General features: G+C 45.5%; 1 protein-coding gene and 1 long non-coding RNA gene across 5 annotated transcripts in view; both read right to left on the bottom strand.

The window, feature by feature from the left end:
- Positions 1–1823: 1823 nt before the first annotated feature.
- Positions 1824–9816, bottom strand: LOC143443436 (uncharacterized). Its single transcript, XR_013112394.1, has 3 exons — positions 9503–9816; positions 6015–6213; positions 1824–3152 (listed from the first exon to the last, which is right to left on the bottom strand). It is a non-coding gene; the product is annotated as an uncharacterized LOC143443436 (long non-coding RNA).
- A 3611-nt stretch (positions 9817–13427) lies between these two features.
- Sspn (sarcospan) overlaps positions 13428–19147 on the bottom strand; it is a 32263-nt gene continuing 26543 nt past the window's right edge. For all 4 annotated transcript variants that reach the window (XM_076940848.1, XM_034512039.2, XM_076940849.1 and 1 more), the window contains one exon: positions 13428–17193. In XM_076940848.1, coding sequence (XP_076796963.1) covers positions 16828–17193 — 366 coding nt within the window. In that variant the 3' untranslated portion in view covers positions 13428–16827. The remainder of the gene's footprint in view (positions 17194–19147) is intronic.

Below are 19147 nucleotides of genomic sequence, written 5' to 3'. Positions count from 1 at the left end.
ACTAGTCATTTTTCTGGTTGCTGTGACAAAACACTCAACAAAAGCGACTTAAGGACAGAAGGGTTAATTTTGGATTGTGACATAAGGGTGTATCCGGGTAGGAAGGAGTAGTGGTCAGAGCAGGAGGCGCTAATCACACTGGGCCGCAGTCAGCTAATCGCACTGTGTCTTATCTCACATTCTTGCTCGTGTCTCCATCTTGTTTGGTCTAGCATGTGCCCTTCTCAGGCTCACTCTTCCCTTCTCAGTTAAGCCTGTCCCCACATAACTTTACAGACAAGCACAGAGGTGTGTCTCCTAGGTGATTCTAAGATCCAGCCAACTTGACAAAGAAAACTATCTCATAGCCCAAACAAAGAATGTCGTGTGTGTCGTGTGTGTGTGTGTGTGTGTGTGTGTGTGTGTGTGTAAGAACCCATGTGTGTGCTAGTGTATAAGTACACACGTGTGTATTACATGCATTACACAGAGGAAACACGCTCTGTGGCCCTCCATAGCTTTCAGACACATGAGCCGTGCTCAAACCACTAACCACGGTGCACAGTGTCTCCGTGACGCCATCAGCACTGCCTTCGCATCCCCATCCCGGTCTGTAGCGCCTGCCCCTGCGACACAACACTCTGGTTCAGGAACCTCAACGCCTTTCCCCCCCTATTACCTCACTTCCGGTGCGTTTCCTGTCACTTCTAGCTAGAGGGCTGTGGTTACAACCATTGGCCAGCTCTTGCGAGAGACCCGCCCCCTGCCGGTTTTCACTCACCTCTCACCTCTTCCCTAAGAAACTGTTCTGCACAAGCCTTGCAGTGAGCAGGACTGATGTGAGACTGTGGGTTAACAGCTCTCCCCTGCCCCCCTTCCTTCCACCCACCTCAGCCTCCACCCGCCTAGCACAGCGAGGGTACATCTTTTTGATCAGCTCTTCCCACAACATATACTTGGAATGGGAAATGCATGAATAATTGAACAGTCCAGGCGCTGCTGCTGCTGTGTAATAGAAGAGTTTGGGGGCAGTGTGTGTGACTAAGCAGGCTATTACAGCGATATGGTGCTCACTCCTACAGAGACGCTGTGAGGGACTACTTCAGTGAGTCATTCTGGGTAAAGGGTGAGGCAAGGCCAGAGACACAGTCCTGGGGACAGCTTCCCTGCCTCAGAAGCAGAGAGCTGAAATAGAAACCTTTAGCTAGGCAGGAAAGGAGGCAGGGAACGGCAGGAGTCAGGGTCCCATCTTGGCCTCAGACTGAATTACTTCCATTATTGCTCGATTTGAGTGAGGGTAAAAGCAGTTAGATCGTCTTCTTTAGTGCTTTTCCTGCTCGCCTTTCAATAGATATCTGAAGCCTAGAAATTGATATAATTTAAGTTAATGAAAGGAAATCTCAATAGCTGCATTGAATTTCACACCATTCTTTCCCTCTCCCTGGGTCCAGCCTCGCCCAGCCCCTGAGGCTTCCTGCCCTGTTGCCAAAAGCCCAGTGTGGAGTGGTGGAGAGACTGGGCCACAGTCAGCCTCACAGCTGAACCCACATGAGTCACTTGCTAAGATAAGCTGGAGCCAAGTATTTTTTCAAATTTATTTTTAAGTTGAACAGGTGAAGAATGTTCTGAGCTGTTCTGAAGGGACAGTCAGTGACGGCCGAGGACAGCCAACAAGGGCCAATGATAGCTAATGCTGACCAATGACAGCCAACAGTGGCCAACGATGGTCAATGACACCCACCACCCTCCAGTCAGTGTGCATGCTGGCTGTGCTGCCCCAGTGTCTGTAACAGAGAGACAATAAAATCAGAACCAGCAGGTGTAAACCGCAGCGTGAACACCCCCTCCCCCCGCCCCCCACTTCTAGTTCAGTTTCTTTTCCTCCCTGGTATTAAATGACCCTCAGAATGTATCCATGTCAGTCTAGTTGACTGTCACTGGAAATTGTTTCCAGGTCCTTGTGGTTGTTTGAGTAGGAATGGCCCCTGTAGACTGAAGACTGGCACCATAGGAGGTGTGGCCTTGTTGGAATAGGCTTGGCCGTACTGGAGGAAGTGCATCACTAGGAAGTGGGCTTTGGGGAAGTTCAGTCATTTGTCTCTTCCTGATGCCTGTGGATCAGGATGTGGAACACCCAGCTCCTTCTCCAGCACCATGTCCGCCTGCATGCTGCCATGCTTCCCTCCATGATAATGAATTGAGCCTCTGAGACTGTAAGCCAGCCCCAATTAAATGCTGTCCTTTATAAGAGTTGACATGGTTGTGATGTCTGTTCACAATAGAAACTCTACCTAAGGCAGTCTCTCTTCTAGCTTTAATTTTCTTAGACTCTGAGTGATAGCTCCTGAGTGACCAACACAAGGCAGAAGGATGGCTGCAGAAGACATGTTTTCTGCTTTCCTACTTATCCTCTGCACACGGCCGAGAAAGGCTGGCTTGGGAACCCCAGAGCTCCTTGGAAGTCCGAATGCATTGTCCCCTAGAGGACATTTAACTTTGACAACCAGACCTATGCAGGTGGATCCAATGCCTATTGGCAGCATGACGAAGGCTAAAAGCCAACCCTCCTTCTACAAAGAGACAATGAGAAGAACTGTCATCCCTGGCCACAGCTCTGCCCTAGTGAGAACGGCAGGACACACTGGCTTCAGAAATGTTTTTCCTTAGGCACTGCCTCCCCTGCTTCATGAGACAGGGTCTCTTACTAGTCTAAGCCTTGTTGATTAGACCAGGCTGGACAGCAAGTGAGCCCAAGGGTCTGCCTGTCTAAGTCTCCCCAGCACTTGGGTTATAAGCACATACGACCATGCCTGGTTGGTTTGTTTAATCTGTGGCTTCCAGGGTATCAAACTCAGCTCTCCTGCTTACAAGGCAAGTACTTTAATTACAGAGTCATCTCTCCATTCCCCGAGATTGCTCCCTATATTAAATGAAGCACGTCAGAGTTGTGTGCATTGGATACAGGTAGAAGAAAAAGGACCAACCGTGGTGCTATATCAACTCAGAACTGCCTTATTTCTCTCGATCCTCATCATTCATCACAACGGGATCCTCTCTTCTTGCATCTCTGGACCAAATCTTCAGATTCAAATGTGGGGTGGGAAGCAAGACTGGTAAAGGAGTCATGATAATAAACGAAGTCTGCACTCTTAGGATGTTCCAGATGCTCTTCCCTGCGGGTGATGAGGATAGCCCATGTAAGACCCCCAGGCACTCACAAAGCGCTTATACTCTTGTCACAATCCCCTCCTTTGATGAGTGAGGGGACTCAGGCAGAGTAGTTGAGGACTTTGTCCAACTGCAAACAGCTAGAAAATGGCAGCAAAGCCTAGACAAAGGTCTCAGCAAATGGACTGAAGGAGACTGTTTTCAGCCAAAGAATCACAGTGAGGCAGAGGAGAAGCTTGCTGGGGGCAGGGTCACGTGGTGGTGGGGTCACGTGGTAGTGGTGGAGCCAATGCAATGTGTCAACACTAGCGGGCGGACATACCCAAAGAAAATGCTGCCTCTTAGAGATCACCAGTGATGCTTGGCTTCCGTAGTAGATGCTGCACTATCTCGCCACCCTTCTCAACTTCCACTCTAAATCACTGGGTCTGGGACAAGATGGGAAACTTCTGCTTAACTTTCTTTTATTTAAAAAGAAAAAGAAAAAGAAAAAGAAAAAGAAAAAGAAAAAGAAAAAGAAAAAGAAAAAGAAAAGAAAAAGAAAAAGAAAACAAATGAGGAGAAATGTCCATGGATTAATGACTAGAATCCGTGTAGAAGAACCACTGAGTCCTTAGAAGGCACATGGCTGAGCCCCTGTCCCGGGAACACAGACCGGGAATTCTGAGCTTACTGAGATTGACTGTGCCTAATTTCAGCTTCCAGACAAACAGGAAGACACTTTAAATTCCCAAGGTAAAATAAAAACAAAGGAAAGGAAAAACATGCCAGTTTTTAGCATAAGTCTACACTGGGTAATCAGGGTGAGGTTGGAGCTGAATGACCCTGTGCAGACAGTCTCCACTCTGTCCTGTTTGATCTTGTGTAAAATGAACATGTCAGGTTAAGAATCTTCTTGCTTTACAGCCTTGATATCAGATTGAGAAGGATCATTCTCCTCTTAAGAAAAATGGTGTAGGAATTTGCTAAAGATTATAATAATATTTCCTTTTGGTTTTGCACTGGTTTTTTTTCTCAACTCAAACAGGTATTTAAAACAACCTTAGACTATTAGTAACAAGACCGAAACTTGAAAAGAAAAAAAAAAAAAAACTTGGGAGAAAAAAATGTCTCTTTTGCTTTATGTCAAGGTCCTAGCTACACCTCTCATATATGAATGGGGGTGTAGAAAAGAAAAATGTTGTCTCTAAAATATATGTATTAAAATCTATTAATTTCATTAGACCCCGCCAGAAGCCCCTCTTACAAAGCAATTTGTGACCCCTTCAGGGTCCTGAGTGCCCCGTGGAAGTATCACACTCAATCTTTCACGTGGCCTTCCATTATGGTGTAAATATGAAGGGTATTCACAGGATCCTCTTGTCAAGCTCGATTGCCAGCTGATGGACTTGGGGATGTGAGTAGGTCCTAGGGTCTCTGACCTAATCAATGAACTGATACCTTAACAGGTTCACAATGTGATGTATTATTATTGTTGTAAGAGACTGGGAAGAAGTAGGCAGGGCCTCCTTGAAGAAAATGAGTCCATGAACAGGGTGTTCTTGGGGACTAGATCCTGTCCTGGCCTTTTCCACACCCCATTTCCTTGCTTCCTGTCCATCATGCAGTTCCTGCCACACAACCCTGCAACCGTGATGCTGTGCCTCAACCCAGGTCCAGAACTAATAGAGTTGGCTGTGACATCTGCCATCTCTGAAATCAGGAATTAAAACAACCCTTCCTTCTTTGAAGAAGTTGGTGAGAGGCATGGAGGTAATATATGTACTACAACAGAAATGAGGGGGTGCGGGGAGGAGGGGAACCTGACAGACCTTTTCTCCGTCAGAAACTGCTGCTGTGATCTGTGTGAAACAAGCACAAAATGCTTGCGTCCGGTGTCTAAGGGTTTTCATTCTGTGGATCCTCCTCTATAGTTTGGTTTTGAAAGAAAAAACGGAGGCAGCCAGCTCTCTTGGGGGTGGTGATGGTGTGGCTATGCCCCTTGACCTTATGCAGTCTGCTCATGGTCAAGTCAGCTCCATGAGACTCCTGTGGAAGGGTGGGCCTTCTTCCGTCCATTGCTACACAGTGATGTGTTAACGTCTATTTTTCATTCACAAGCGTGCTGTGAATCTTCAGCTGATCTGTTTCAGCTTTGTGGAGTCTACAGGATGTAAATTCACAACCCTCTACGTTTAGATTGTGACAGACAGGACTGGCATAGTTTGTCTCCTACTCCAAACCACAGTGCCTCTGGGAAGGCAATGTGGCCTGAGGCAACACTTCGGAAAGGGTGTCTCGGACTCCAGGGCTGAGACTGACTGTCTAGATGCCCAGGAATTCTGGTTTGCCCAGGAAAGTCCTTAGTAGGGCTTTCACAAATAGCTGCCCCACTATGGGATCTGAGTTACTACAGCTGTACAAGGTCCAGGGACGGAGACAACAGTGAGTAAGAAGAAGGTGACTGCGTATTAGTTACTTTCCTGCGGCTGTGACATAATAACAGACAAGTGTGACTAAAGATGGGAGAACTTACTTTGACTCATGCTTTAGGTAGGGAGGGAGTCATCAGGGAAGGGAAGGCAAGGTAACCAGAACATGAGGCAGCTGGTCACACTAACTCAGGTGTCAGGACTCAAGAATGGGCAGGAAATGGGGCATGGTTATGAACCCTTACGCACCCCCACTCCCACCCCCATGACCTACTTCATTCAGAGAGGCCATACCTCCTAAAGTTCTACAACCTTCCAAAACAGCATTATCAACTAGGACCAAGTGTTTAAACACCTGAGCCTGTGGGCAACATTTCACATCCAAACCATAATACTCCCAGCTGGATTTGAAAAACAGGGCTCATATAAATCCATGCAAATTCTTCACAGACCTACCAGGGCCTCCAGAGCAGAGGTGGCAGGGCTATCCTTCCAAGCAGTTATCTCTTCAGTCCCTGAAAGGTCTTCGGGTGCTTATCTAACAGCCTCCACGCATCTGGCAAGGCTTTGCTCCCCAAGGGCACCAAGCCTTGGGCTTCCAGATGCCAGGGCTGGGAAGCTCTGGTTCACTTTCTTCACTGATTAGGAAGCACCTCTGAGGAAGAAGCACAAGACAATCATCAGAATTCCGGGCCGTGTTTGCAGGGAGCAGAGAGGAGAGTTGCGACTTGGTTATCAACTTCAGAAGACAGAAACCAACTGTGCTTATGGTGGCTGAATGGTGTGCCAGAGAACCTTCTGCTAAAGGGCTCCTCTGACTTCCCGCTGTGTCTGTGATTTCAACACGAAGATGGTTACCACAGATCTCTTCACTGCCGCCATCATTAGTATATTGGCCAGGGAGACACACACACACACACACACACACACACACACACACACACACACCGGGTACAGTAGCTTACATAACACTGTCCAGCTAATCCAACAATGACTGTCTCTCACTGGAGATGCTAAGAGTCCTGTAGTTTCTTGGGCCATGAAGCTGGATGCCTCAGAAGTCCCAGAAAGGTGCTGAAGGCTTAGAGGTTTCCTAGAGAGATCCTTAAGAATTCAGCCCTAGGTTCTAAGGAGAGATAGCTCAGTGGTTAAGAACGCTGGCTGTTCTTCCAGAGGACCAGAGTTCAATTCCTAGCACCCACATGGCAACTTACAACTGTCTGTAACTCTAGTTCCAAGGGATCCAATGCCCTTACACAAGCATAAATGTAGGCAAAACGCCAATGTGCATGAAACAGAAATAAATAAGTTTTTAAAATGCCACTGTAACTTTAAAAAGAAAGAAAGAAAGAAAGAAAGAAAGAAAGAAAGAAAGAAAGAAAGAAAGAATAATTTGGTTTTAATACTGGTGAATGAATGCCTCAGCAACAGGATAGATGAACTTGCCAACAAGGATGAGGACCAGCAGGCAAAAAGCTGTTTCCTTCATCCACGTCCCTTTATCTGGATGACCAGAGGAAGTCAACACCACATTTAGGATGAGTCTTACCACCTTAGATAATCTGATCAAGAAAACCTCTCACAGGAGTGCCCAGTGTCTTGTGTTTTAGTTGATTCCAGATCAAGTTGACAGCTGGTCATCACAGTCACCATCAGCAGCAACATCTCCGTGACCAACTTCACCACCATCATCAACATCCTTCACACAGTGTGGCTGTGGGCACCAGTCTAAGTCATCTTTATCACCCTTCGGGGGAGGCTCAAAGAGGAAGTACAAAGAAAGGTCCGCCCTAGCTCACACAGGAATTCAGACACAGTTTGATTCCAGAATTATCACAGAACAACTGTCAGGGATGGCCTCTTAAGTTCATATACAGAGGAGGGAGCCTCCAAATACCATGTGCGCCTTTCCCAAAACTACATGCTTTTGCATATTATTTTTATGTGTTAAAATACGCAGGCTATATGGGTGGTAATGGCACACTCCTTTAATCCCAGTATTTGGGAGGCAGAGTCGAGTGGATCTTTAAGTTCGAGGCCAGCCTGGTCTATAGAGTGAGTTCCAGGACAGCCAGGGCTACACAGAGAAACCCTGTCTTGAGAAAAAAAGTACATGTACATATGTATGTATGTATGTATATACACACACGTGTGTATGTATATATGTATATACATATATGTATATACATGTACATATGTATGCATATAACATATATATGTATATATTTGCAGACCATTAGGTGACATATTACTTTAAATGTATATTGTTCTACTGGTATTTTGATTTTAGTATTTTACTAAAGTCCCTTAAATCCACAATTTTTGATCTTATCTTCACTATTCCCTAAGTCAAAGTGCTTTTGAGATAAGAAGAGACTGTGGGACAAAAAGAAAAAGAGGAACAGGGTCTGGGAAGATGGTTCAGTGTTTACGAGCACTGGCTGCTGCTCAGAGGACTGGGTTCATTTCTCAGCACCCACATGGCAGCTCACAACCTTCTGTAATTCGTTACAGGGGATGTGATGTCCTATTCTGCCCTCCTGACACACTGCCTTTACATAGTGCACAGGCACACATGCAGGGGAAACACCCACACATATGCAATAGGAAACAAATATAGAAGAGGGGCAGTGGAGACATCCAATGACATCTCTGTTGGCAGTGGGGACATCTGACATCTCGGTTGGCCTGCTAAACCCCTTGATTTTTAGCAGTAGACATTTCACAGCTCCTGGGTGCCGTGGGAATGATGCAGCTGCAGAAAGAGCTGAATGCCATGTGAGGGGTGTTCAGAGGATGGTGTCTATCCTCCAGACATAAACACTCCCCAAGTCCCTGTGAGGATCTCTTCCATGTCACACCCATTCAGTCCAGAGCTTCCACTCATGTCTACGGACCCGGTTCATGGCCAGACAGCAGGGAATGAGGACATCTCTAAGACACCTCCCCAAGCCGCGTGCAGCTCTGCTTGTACCTAGCCACATCTGGGAATGCAAAGTCATATTCAAATAAAACCAAAACAGCCTAACTACCTCCTGTTAAGTGAACTTCAACTTGTCCTCAGGAAAGAAGGTATCAGAGTCAGCAGATTTCCTCTTACTGCACAGGGTAGGCGTTTCAAATTAGATGCTCTGAGATTTTTGCCTTGTAAGATATGAGGATTATTCCTGCAAGAAGCTTCAACCCAACAGTTGTTCAACGGGTCTTCAACAATCCTTTAGAAAATCTTTCTTTTATCATCCAGATGGGAAGATTCTTTTAGCTGTCTATTTTTTAAAAAGTTTTACTTATTTTGAGTGTGTCTGTCTGAGCCAGTATATGCATTTGTATGCCCGTAGAGGCCAGAAGAGGGCGCCGGATTCCCAGAGGCTACCAGATAGGAATGCTGGGAACCCAAGTCGGGACCTCTGAGAAGGCAGACAACACCTTGACTCTGAACCATCTCTCCAGATTCTGAGGTCTCTGTTTTGAAGCTCATTTGTCCCCCAAACTCAGCCCACTCCACCGGCCCGAAAGCCTTGCCTAGGGCCAGAGGAAAGAAGCACACTTCTGCCTGACCCCCGTCACACAACTAGCTGGTCCCACAGGAGAAAGAAATAATGGAAGCCCGTGGCACCACATCTGTGGGGGAAGAGACAGCGACAGCGTATTCTCCCCTCCCTTCACGAGCCTTTCTTCCTGGTGCTGCTGAGGCGGCAGAACCCTATGGAAATGTCACCTGCGAGTGTTTGATTCATGCAGGTCACACCCCGCCTGTACTGTGAAAGCTCCTTGGTAACCACACACAAAGGTCCCTTTAATTTTTAATTGAATCCTAAGAGGTCTTTTTTTTTTTTTTTTTTTTTTTTTTCCTTCTGGAGGTGCCAGCTTACAGTAATTACTAGAATCCCCAGTAGGGCCAATCAGAGATTCATAGAAAATAAAGATGGGCGAAGAGACCTTACCCAATTGGCTGCTGTCACTTCGCTCTCAAGGCTTGGAAGATCCAGGGCAGAGGTCACAGTTCTTGCCATCCTGAGCTATTAATAGGAGTCTTGAAATCAACCCTTGCCTGGTGAGATAAGAGAACTTGATTATACCGCCTGGGTATCTCTTCTCCAAGGGCCAAGACACCTCCCGTTTCATCAGCTGTTTATCAAAATCAGATTATAAAGGAATAATCAGATCAGAATTGTTTATGCCCGCCTCGGTCTTGAGTTACAAATGGCCTTCCTGTGCGGCCTGAGCGAAGCGAACCACCGTGACCTATGGGTGAACCTGCCTTTGTATTCCCTGCGCCTTGTACTGAACCCTGTAATTCCCCAAAGACCACAAGCATTAAGCCTCGCTGTTGATTGCAGTGAGGCAGGTGAGGCTGGTTCCAAGGGCTGAGGAGATGCGGGCAAAAGATTCTATCTTGGTGATAAGTCATAAGTCAGTAATAGGTTGTTCTGAGTGCTCCCAAGTGGAAGACAATGGAGTATTTAGTAGGTTCTGGAGTTACGTAAGACGGCGCTTTGCAAACAAAGAGGAGGCAGGACACCCGGCCAAAAGGACTGGGAGCACAGGAGGCGGTGTGGTCTGGTGGTTCTAGGGAGAGATGTGGGGGCCAGGGCTTCCTGGGTTCAGCTACCAGCCGAGACTCTGACTCAGGGGGAAGCAGAGCCAAGTCTCTTGGCTTGAGGCAGAGGCTGTAAAGCCAGGGGAGACAAAAACCACAGGTCTGTGCTCATGGACTGGGGAAAACACATTTTGGGAATAAAAAAAAAAAAAAAAAAAAAAAAAAAAGATCACTCTGTTAAGTTACAATTTGGGAGTTTTTCCTGCTTATTGGCTGGCCTCCTCCTCTGGGCTGGTGTGGAGCCAGGCCATCGTCTGAGGGTGTTCTGTGCAAGATGAAGAGAAGCCCTGGGGTCTGAGAAAAGTTAGTCAACCTTGGTGTGCTTTCAGCAATGCTCCTGGAACCAGACAGGGGCCAGGAGCTACTGCATGAATTCTTCCCTTCTGTTCACCCCCTCTTCATAGTAAAAGCCCTCTGCACGGGTGTAAGGAACAACTCTTCCCCTTCATTTTCTGGTAGTCTCCTTTCAATGGGTCACTCTTACAGTCAGCAGCCAGTTTAGCTTCGGGCTAATAGCACAGCCATAGCTGATGGGAAATAGTCTCCGTGTCCCACCAGCTCTGGAGCTCTGTCAAAACCCTGGCCAGACAGAGTAGGTGGCTACCTACATAGTTGGGTTTAAAGCAGCTGGCCAGGTCTCCACTTTCTGGCATCCACGATTCATTTCTCTAGATCTGAAAACTTTGTTGGTCTTTAGGAGAAAAAAAAAACCCTCATAACTATTAATGTGTAAGCTGTATTCAGGGGAGCTCCATGTTAGCCACTAATATTTCAGTTCATAATACCTTATCAGAGAAAGGCGAAGCAGGTCTGCTCTGTGTCTGTGTGGGGATGTGCATGTGTGTGTGCGTGTGGGTGTGATATGCACAAAATCTCTAGAAGACTACAGAAAGCCCCACAGAGAAGAGAGAATCAATCCTCAAGTAGAAATAACCACTTTGGTTCATTTTCCCCAGAGTTATATGGAGCAACTTTTGACACTGTGTGGTGGGTGGAGGGTTGGTTCCAGGGACTCTGGTTTTGCTCGATTCCACGCCAGGCCAGACGGAACACAGGTTTCTCTGTGGTTCCCTCATCCAGCCCCCAAATATGCCCAAGATGTCACGCCCCTACATGTTTTTTTTTTTTTTTCTGGTCAAACTCAGTGTTTGAAATCCTAAGCTCTCCTGTATTTAAATGAAGAAAGCCTTTTCTCCCTGGAGAATTATTTTCCATCTTTTTGTCATTTTGCTGCAATCTAAACATTCCCTAAAGATGAAAGGCCCAGGAAGAGGCTGTCTGGGGAGACACAGCCCCTTTTGTAAGAGTATATAAATTCTACCCTGACTGGAAGAACTTAAAATAACTTCAGTCACTCACTTTCCCATCTTGCTTTTCTGAGTCTGACAGTTCGCCTGGCTGCTTTACCGACTTCCGGTCCTCTCTGGACACCAGTGACCTGGGAGACTCACGTCTAGGAAGGTGGAGGAGACAACTGGTAGATTCCTGAGAAAAGAGTCATCTCTGATCCCAGCGCTCAGTCCTTGAGTCAGCCTCTTGTCAAGAACCATGCCTGACCAGGCAAAGACAACACTGTGACTATTTCTGGGGAGAAAAGTCTGGAAGGAAGTTAAACTGAGTATGGAGACATCTCACCCAGAGAGCAGTAGTCCCATGATTTTACATCCAGAGTCCACGGAACCTCTTGCCTCTTGTTCTTCAGTCTCCTGTTTCCGTATTAAGGACCAGCCTGCATTGCACAGATGAGACTCTAGGCCTGCTAACCCATCACAGAGGATGGATGGTCGCACCGAAGCTTGGGGTCCCTGAAATCTTGAAGTGACGACATCGCCTCTACTTTCCCCAACAGTCATGTGACTGTATGTTGCAATCCCTTGGGTTAAGAATCCTTCTAATGAACTTCCCCCAATAAAAACAGCAGCTTTTAAGTCCCCAGACATTTTTAAGAGATCACAGCACACTTGTATAAATTCTGCTGGAAAGACCTGAATGAGCTAGACCAGAACTGCCCTCTCCAGATGACAGTTCAAGTTTTGCTTACACTTAACTCTATGGCACCACATAACCATATTTCACAATGACCAGCTCATATGGAAGTTACCCCTGTAGCTAGATGCAGGGAACTGGAGCCACGCCATTGAAAAGTATCATAGGCTGTGTCAACACAGAAGGAAGAAAGCATGTACTGAAGTTTCTTAGGTAAGAAACTAAAAACTAGCTATGCAGAAATGAAAAACAAAATGGCTGTCCACCATCACAGCGAAAAATGGTGGTCAGACCTCTAACCCCGGGGCCTTAACAGCAGGAATGAAATCCAGCTTGGCATGTGCAGGCTTACTTACCTCTTGCTCTCTGCATTTCAGATGCTTTCCTAACTAATCAATAAGATTTGCATGCATAATATAACAGAGTCTTACAAGGCTTCCGAGTTGGTAAGAGGAGGCCTTTGCATCCAGATCTAAGGAGAAGACTTCCATATGTGCATACATATATAAATGTGGAATATTTATGAGTGAGTATCCCATTCTCAGGGCCAGTCAGCTTTATTTGACATTGATGGATAGAAATTGGGAATCAGCCTCCCAGGTGCCCCTCAACGGTTCCCTCCAGCTCACATCCTACCCGGGGACCAATTACAATCTTGACCTCTACCCCAATGTAAAGCGTGAAGTACAGACTGCCTGAACTAAATCAGTATTACTGTGTGGTGCTGCTTCTTGTCTTTTCCCAAGCCAGTTTTTTTCTTTTCATTCTTTAAATTTTTTCTAAATCACATTTTTTAAAGCTAGCATAAAAGGTGTTTATGATCATTAAAACATACATATTTTGTTCTAATTCATACTGATCCCATCTCTGCCTTCCCCCATCCCCTGTTAGCCTTCTCCTGGTCCTCTTGCCTTTCCCCATAAGTCTCTCTTCCCTTTCCAGTCGCCATGTTCATTCCCCCCTTCCCCTCACCCTCCTCACTGAGATCGCTCCCTCCTCCCTTATAGTCCTCTTTGAAGTTTAAGGAGCTACACACACACACACACAGACACACACACACACACACAGACACACACACACAGACACACACACACAGTTCCAGTCTCCACATACATGAGAAAACATGCAATACTGGTTTTGCTGAACCTGCCTCATTTCACTTAACATAATGACCTGAGGTTTCTAAGCTGTGTTTCTGAAGCAAACTCAAACCAGAGAGACTTTCACATATATAGGTTCATATGCACCACTTGGTCAATTTAAAACATACTCAACACCGTGTCTTTGTGGATTATGAAAAGTTTATTAATAAAGGAAACACACACCCTTTAAAAATAACCACCTCAAATGTATAGAGACACTCCATCTTCTACTCTTGATTTGATTAAGGCCAGGAGAGGAAATCGCAGCACCATACACAGACCCATAGTTCTGAAAGGGGCAGTGCTCATTTCAGACAAGAAAATCAGAAGGCATGCATTCACTTCAGTGGCCATCAGATAGGCTGAACTTCGTCAAGGCTCTACCACAGTTTCATAAATATGCCCCAGATATAATGCACACAGAAGTCGGTGAACGACTATCAGGAAATCCTCATGTCTTGGACATGGATGAAAAACATATTGAGTGAAATTTCACTGTGGGAACACACTGGAAGGCGTTCCTTCCACTCAGAAGAGACTATCTGAGCTCTCAATCCAAAGAGGGGGATGTGAGACCTGCTACTTAACTACAGTTTCTAGGCCTTTGGAGTAGCTACGGTCCAGGCATGGCTCCAAGGTACTGCCCACACCAATTTGGATGGAGCACGAACCCACAGATGACAGTCACGTAAAGGCACAGACCCGGTGAGCGGGCTCCGTTACAGTCTGTACACCCAGGCATTCCTATTCCAAGTACTGCCAAACCCTGGCTGTTTCTCCTCTTTGAAAAGTCTTAATTCATTTAATTCTCCTGAAGGAGGCATGGGAGGGGGGCTGTGCAAACCTCACTGTTCTACGGTTTGGAAGGCACAGTCACCGTCTTGGCTCTGCGACAGATTTGAAGTGTAACATTTTGCTAAGTGAGAAGCCGTGTGCCTGCTCCTTCTCTGTTGCCCTTACTGAAGCTTCAATATTTGCAAAACATAACGTCAAAATACTTCAAATCCAGCCCAAAGCCATTTGTTACTCATACAACACAGTCCTTACACAAACCAGCACATAGTAAGCTAAGGGTCCCGTCATCTGGCCGTGTGCCTTCTGTTCACTTGCAGTGTTTCCCCCTCTTTGGAGAGTTAAGAATAATTTGATCATAACAGTAAAATCCCCATTCTATGCAGACACGATATTATAAGCTGAAACCATCGCAACTCTTGGTTGTGTTAGAAAGTAAGAAACCCCGCAGGCTAAAATTACTCTACCCTTTAAAATGCGCCCCTGTGAGTTGTTTGTAAAGCATAGCAACTTAACTGCGTGGGGAGTCTTAATTTTTCTCATTAAAAAAAAAACAAAAACCTGTTGAGTTTGTTGGATAAAGACAGTCTGTGCGTGCTTCCAGCACAGCTGGGTGAACAGGGACAGACATGAAAACAGCCTCACTTTGAAAGGACATCCCGTGACATCCTGGATTCTCTACCATGTTCCTGTTTTTATAGAAAACTATCACAAATCAGTGTGAAATTGGTTAGTCTCAACTGTGCGTGCGCATACATGTGAAGGCCAGAGGTCAGCTATCTACTCTGAGTTATTTTTTTTTTCCTTGAGACAAACTCTCTCATCAAGGACTGGAGTTAACTGGTACAATTAAGATGGCTGGTGAGGAAGCCCCAGGAATCTCCTGTCTATGCCTCTGCAATGCCAGGAGCACATGCCACTTTGCCTGGCCCTTTTACATGGGATTAAATTCTTACTGGGATGGCAAGGACTTTGCTAACTGGGCTATCGCCACAGCCCAGAGCTGGTTATTCTTAAGAAACACTAAAGGTTTCCCAGGTTAATACCAGGAAGCTTAGTGTTGTGTTCATGCAATTTTGTCTGAAATTGGTCCTTTTTTCTTGTTTTTGTTTGGTTTTGTTTTTTTCAAAGCAGGGTTACTCTGTCTACTCTGGCTGTCCTAGAACTTTCTTTGTAGATCAGGCTGGCCTTGAAGTCACAGAAATACACCTGCCAAGTGCTGGGATTAAAGGCATGTGCCACCACCACCCCATTCCTCTGGTGGAATTTTAACCAATTACATAGCAAAACCTGTCTTAACCAAGTATCGTGTCTTAAGTCTAAACTGAAACTAAGTACCCTGTGGACCTATCGCCCAAACAAGGACTTTGAGACATTCTGTCTATAGGTCAACTGTAAAAGCCATCATTACTAGGATTTCACAGGAAGTCCATGTATATGACAGGACTCACTGGTAATACCCACTCCCCATCAAAGGTACTTGGTGGTCAAGGGAGATACTTTTCAACATATCACGAATGTGCTACTAATATAAGAATTTCCTATGACAAATCCTCTTGTGTTTTTTTTCTCTGAGAGGTTTTTAAACCTGAGTGTTTAATGGTTTTTTTTACAAGATCTTTTTTTGCAGTGGTTGGTTTCCAGGAAAGTGGATCTTCAGATATCTTCCCTTGTGGCTGTAATTTTTCCTAACACCAACGGTGCTGCCTAAGAACAGCCAGAGCTCATTAAACAGAACCCTGAGCATAATTATAATGAACAATTAGCTGGAAATTAGTCTTAATGATTTGTTTTAGATGACAGACTAGAGGCATAATATAATTATTTTTAAACTTTCTACATCATTAAGAATGCAACAGCACCACCTTTCAATTATGGTGAATCAGACCTCACGGAGGCTGCAGCCCACTCGTGGATCCGAGCTAAGGCAACCGGAAGGCTGCACCCCAGTCCAGGTGTTCAGAGCCACTCAGTCTTCCTGTTATACTAGTTTTTTTAAAAAAGCCATTTCATACCCTGAAGACATCTCCACTGTGAAAAATAAAAAGCACTCAACTGAGATCCGTCTTTCTTTAGACCTTTTTAAAGACACCACTGCAATAATGGCAGGTGGTAGAGAGAGCTAGAAGAATTTAGAGTCTAGGGAGTGGCCTGTGATGCCACTTCACACATCGCACTGGACTAACCGGAAGTCGGAGGAGGGCAGGATGTACGAGCGGTGGGGATAAGCACCAAAGCATAGCACCGGCTCTAGGTCATCCATTCCTTGTCTGTTTTTCTTTTTCTTTCGGTGTTCACCAAGTCAATTCGAATCTCGTTTCTCATTAAAACTTTAAAAATAAGTTGTTTTTTCTAAATTACGCGTGTGTGCTTGTGTGTGTGTGTGTGTGTGTGTGCGCGTGCGCGCGCTTAGCACCCAATGTCCCGGGAGCTGGAGATACAGGTAATTGTGAGCCACCCAACATGGGCTCCAGAACTGAATTCGAACTCTAGTTCTCTGCAAAAGCACTAAGTCTTCTTCACTTGTGAGCGGTCTCTCCACCCCTGTCCTCACAAGACGTTTTTAAAAAGTACAATAGAGATCCAAAAAAAAAGTTGTTTTGTTTTCTGAAAAAAAATCTAAAAATACACATTTAGAGAATGAAAAAGTATTTGTTGTCAAAAGTTTGCCTTTAAAAAATTGTGGTTTTCATCTTGGCTAGTTGGTAGGCGTGCTGTTTCTGAGCTTGTCTCCCTCTGAGCCAACCTGTCAGGCCTTTTGTTGTTGGCCATCAGAAGCCATCAGGGAGCGCAGCCCAACACCCACATAAAAGACCTGGTACCTGTGTTTCCACATCACAAAGCAAGCCAGCAAGCACACGAGGCCACAAACCAGGTTTAGAACCATCTGGATGATTAAGAACAGTTTGAAAGTGCCAGTAATGCTGGTACAGTCAGTCACATCCCTGTAAACAAAGGCCCTGCTGAGCGGCTCGGAGGAAGGCAGCTTGCACTGACAAGAATCAAGGGAGGTCTCGCAGGTAAACTGCGCAAGCAGGGAATAGTGGTGGGCGGCAAACGCCACGGCCAGCATGCAGACCATCAGGCCCAGGGCGCTTAGCAGGAAGTAGAACACCTGCAAGAGAAAAGAAATGCTTCCTGTTACTAGAGGACTGGCCAACTACAAAGCAAACTGGTGAACACTGTTTGACTGAGTTCTCCCACTCAAGGGCCATTTTCTCCTCAAAACCTAACACCCAAGGCATGGATATTACTTCACACTGATTAGTTAAATCACTGACTTTTGCAACAGGGTCTCATGTATCCCAGACTGACCCCAAACTATCTCTATGGCATGAATTCCCAATCCACCTCCTCCAGTCATCAAGTGCTGGGATCATAGGTGTGTGCCACCATGACAGCTTGAGTTACTTATTGGGAAACAGTCCTTAACCCTTTTGTCATGCAGAGCTGGCCTTCCCCATGGATTGCAATGACCAGTTAGCTTGTCTGTGGACTATTTATGTCTAGATTTAGCAAGTAACATAAACAAATTCCAAATAAGCCTTCTCTCCCACAGGGCACCCCACACTTATCTTTAAATGCCAGTCACGGGATAAAAACAAGATATGAAAGCAAAAACCAGGATTCTATAATGAAAATTCCATGTTGGTCAAAATTATTACAAATAGATCAACTAAGAATAAGGGTTAATATAAAAACAGAACGTGCCTGATTTGGCAGCTACGGCACTACAGCCATGATAGTCAAGACCCCTGAGCAAGAGGCCTCTGGGAAGAAAACAAAACACCACGGCTGAAAAGGTAGACAGCTCGGCCTACATGTTAGCTCTGGGGCTGGTCATGCCTGGTTAAATCCTAACTGCTGGCAAGGGATTGCAGACTCTCCATAAACGTCTCTGTTTTAGTTTACTTATGTCTGGAACACTGTGAGCAGAAAAATTGTAGGTTCTCACTGACACAGCCACAGTAAGATCCACTGTATAGCACGAGAGCTGCGCTTGTGACTGGGCTCACAGACCTCTCACTGGTCCACCTGCATGAGGTCCAGATGAAGGCCAGTTCCACGGGCTTTGGCACTACTGTCTACAGTCGGCAGGGCAAGATTCATGCTGCCACTGAGACAAAAGCTACCCCTTAGCAGCAGCAGTCCTGCCATGTGGCTGAGGCCAGTCTTGAACTCATGATCCTCCATGCCTAGCTGAAACATCTTGTGTCTTAGAAACGTAACAGGAATGATTTGTATTTGACATGTTTAGTGTTCCTTGGAGGGAAAGGATCAGATAAATGCAAAATGGCAGCATTATAAAACTTACACAGGATTTATGTAGTTTGGGATATTAAAAGGACTGCTCTGCCCCGTCCCCTGAGCATTCAGTGACTGTATTTTATGTAGAGGTGAGGTGTTTAGACTTTAAAATATAGACTTACTGTGTAAGGCTAATGGGCTAGAATATTGACAATATTATGGATTATTCTGAAATCATTTGAGATTGGTGATTGAATTTAAATTCCTGGTATGAAAAGACAGTTTGTGCTGTCCAGGGACAACTACCAGCAGGAGAGACCCAGTTAAAGTGGCTGTGACCCTCTGGGAAGTCGTCCTCTTAGTAGAATAGCCCCACGCTGAGCTTCTGCCACACCGTTCTTAGCTTTGGGTTTTGGCAAGCAGCAGACAGACCATGTGACTGCCCTCCTATCTACGGGATACCCTGCCGAGTGTACATAAGTGCAGTCACGCCTGGATGCACACGCATGTCCTTAAACTGTAGCTATTCATAATACCACTGGGAATGTCCATTTACTGACAATAAGAAGTCTGTCTTTTTTAAAGAAAACAGTGTTGGCAAGATATCTCGATGGGTAAAGGCTCCTGCCACCAAGTCTGATGACCTGAGTTCAATACCTGGAACCCACATAGTGGAAGGAAAAAAACCAACTCTCTGCAGGATGTCCCCTGACCTCTATAACACATATCATAGCACACAGACAAAATTATATATATAAGTGGATAACAAAGTATAATTTAAAAAATTAAAGGATACATTTTGACTCAAATATTTATTTCCC

The sequence above is a fragment of the Arvicanthis niloticus genome, chromosome 9 (genome assembly GCF_011762505.2).
Source record: "Arvicanthis niloticus isolate mArvNil1 chromosome 9, mArvNil1.pat.X, whole genome shotgun sequence".
Classification (NCBI taxonomy): Eukaryota; Metazoa; Chordata; class Mammalia; order Rodentia; family Muridae; genus Arvicanthis; species Arvicanthis niloticus.
Note: the sequence above shows the minus strand (reverse complement) of the source record. Positions and strands in the feature narration are given on the sequence as shown.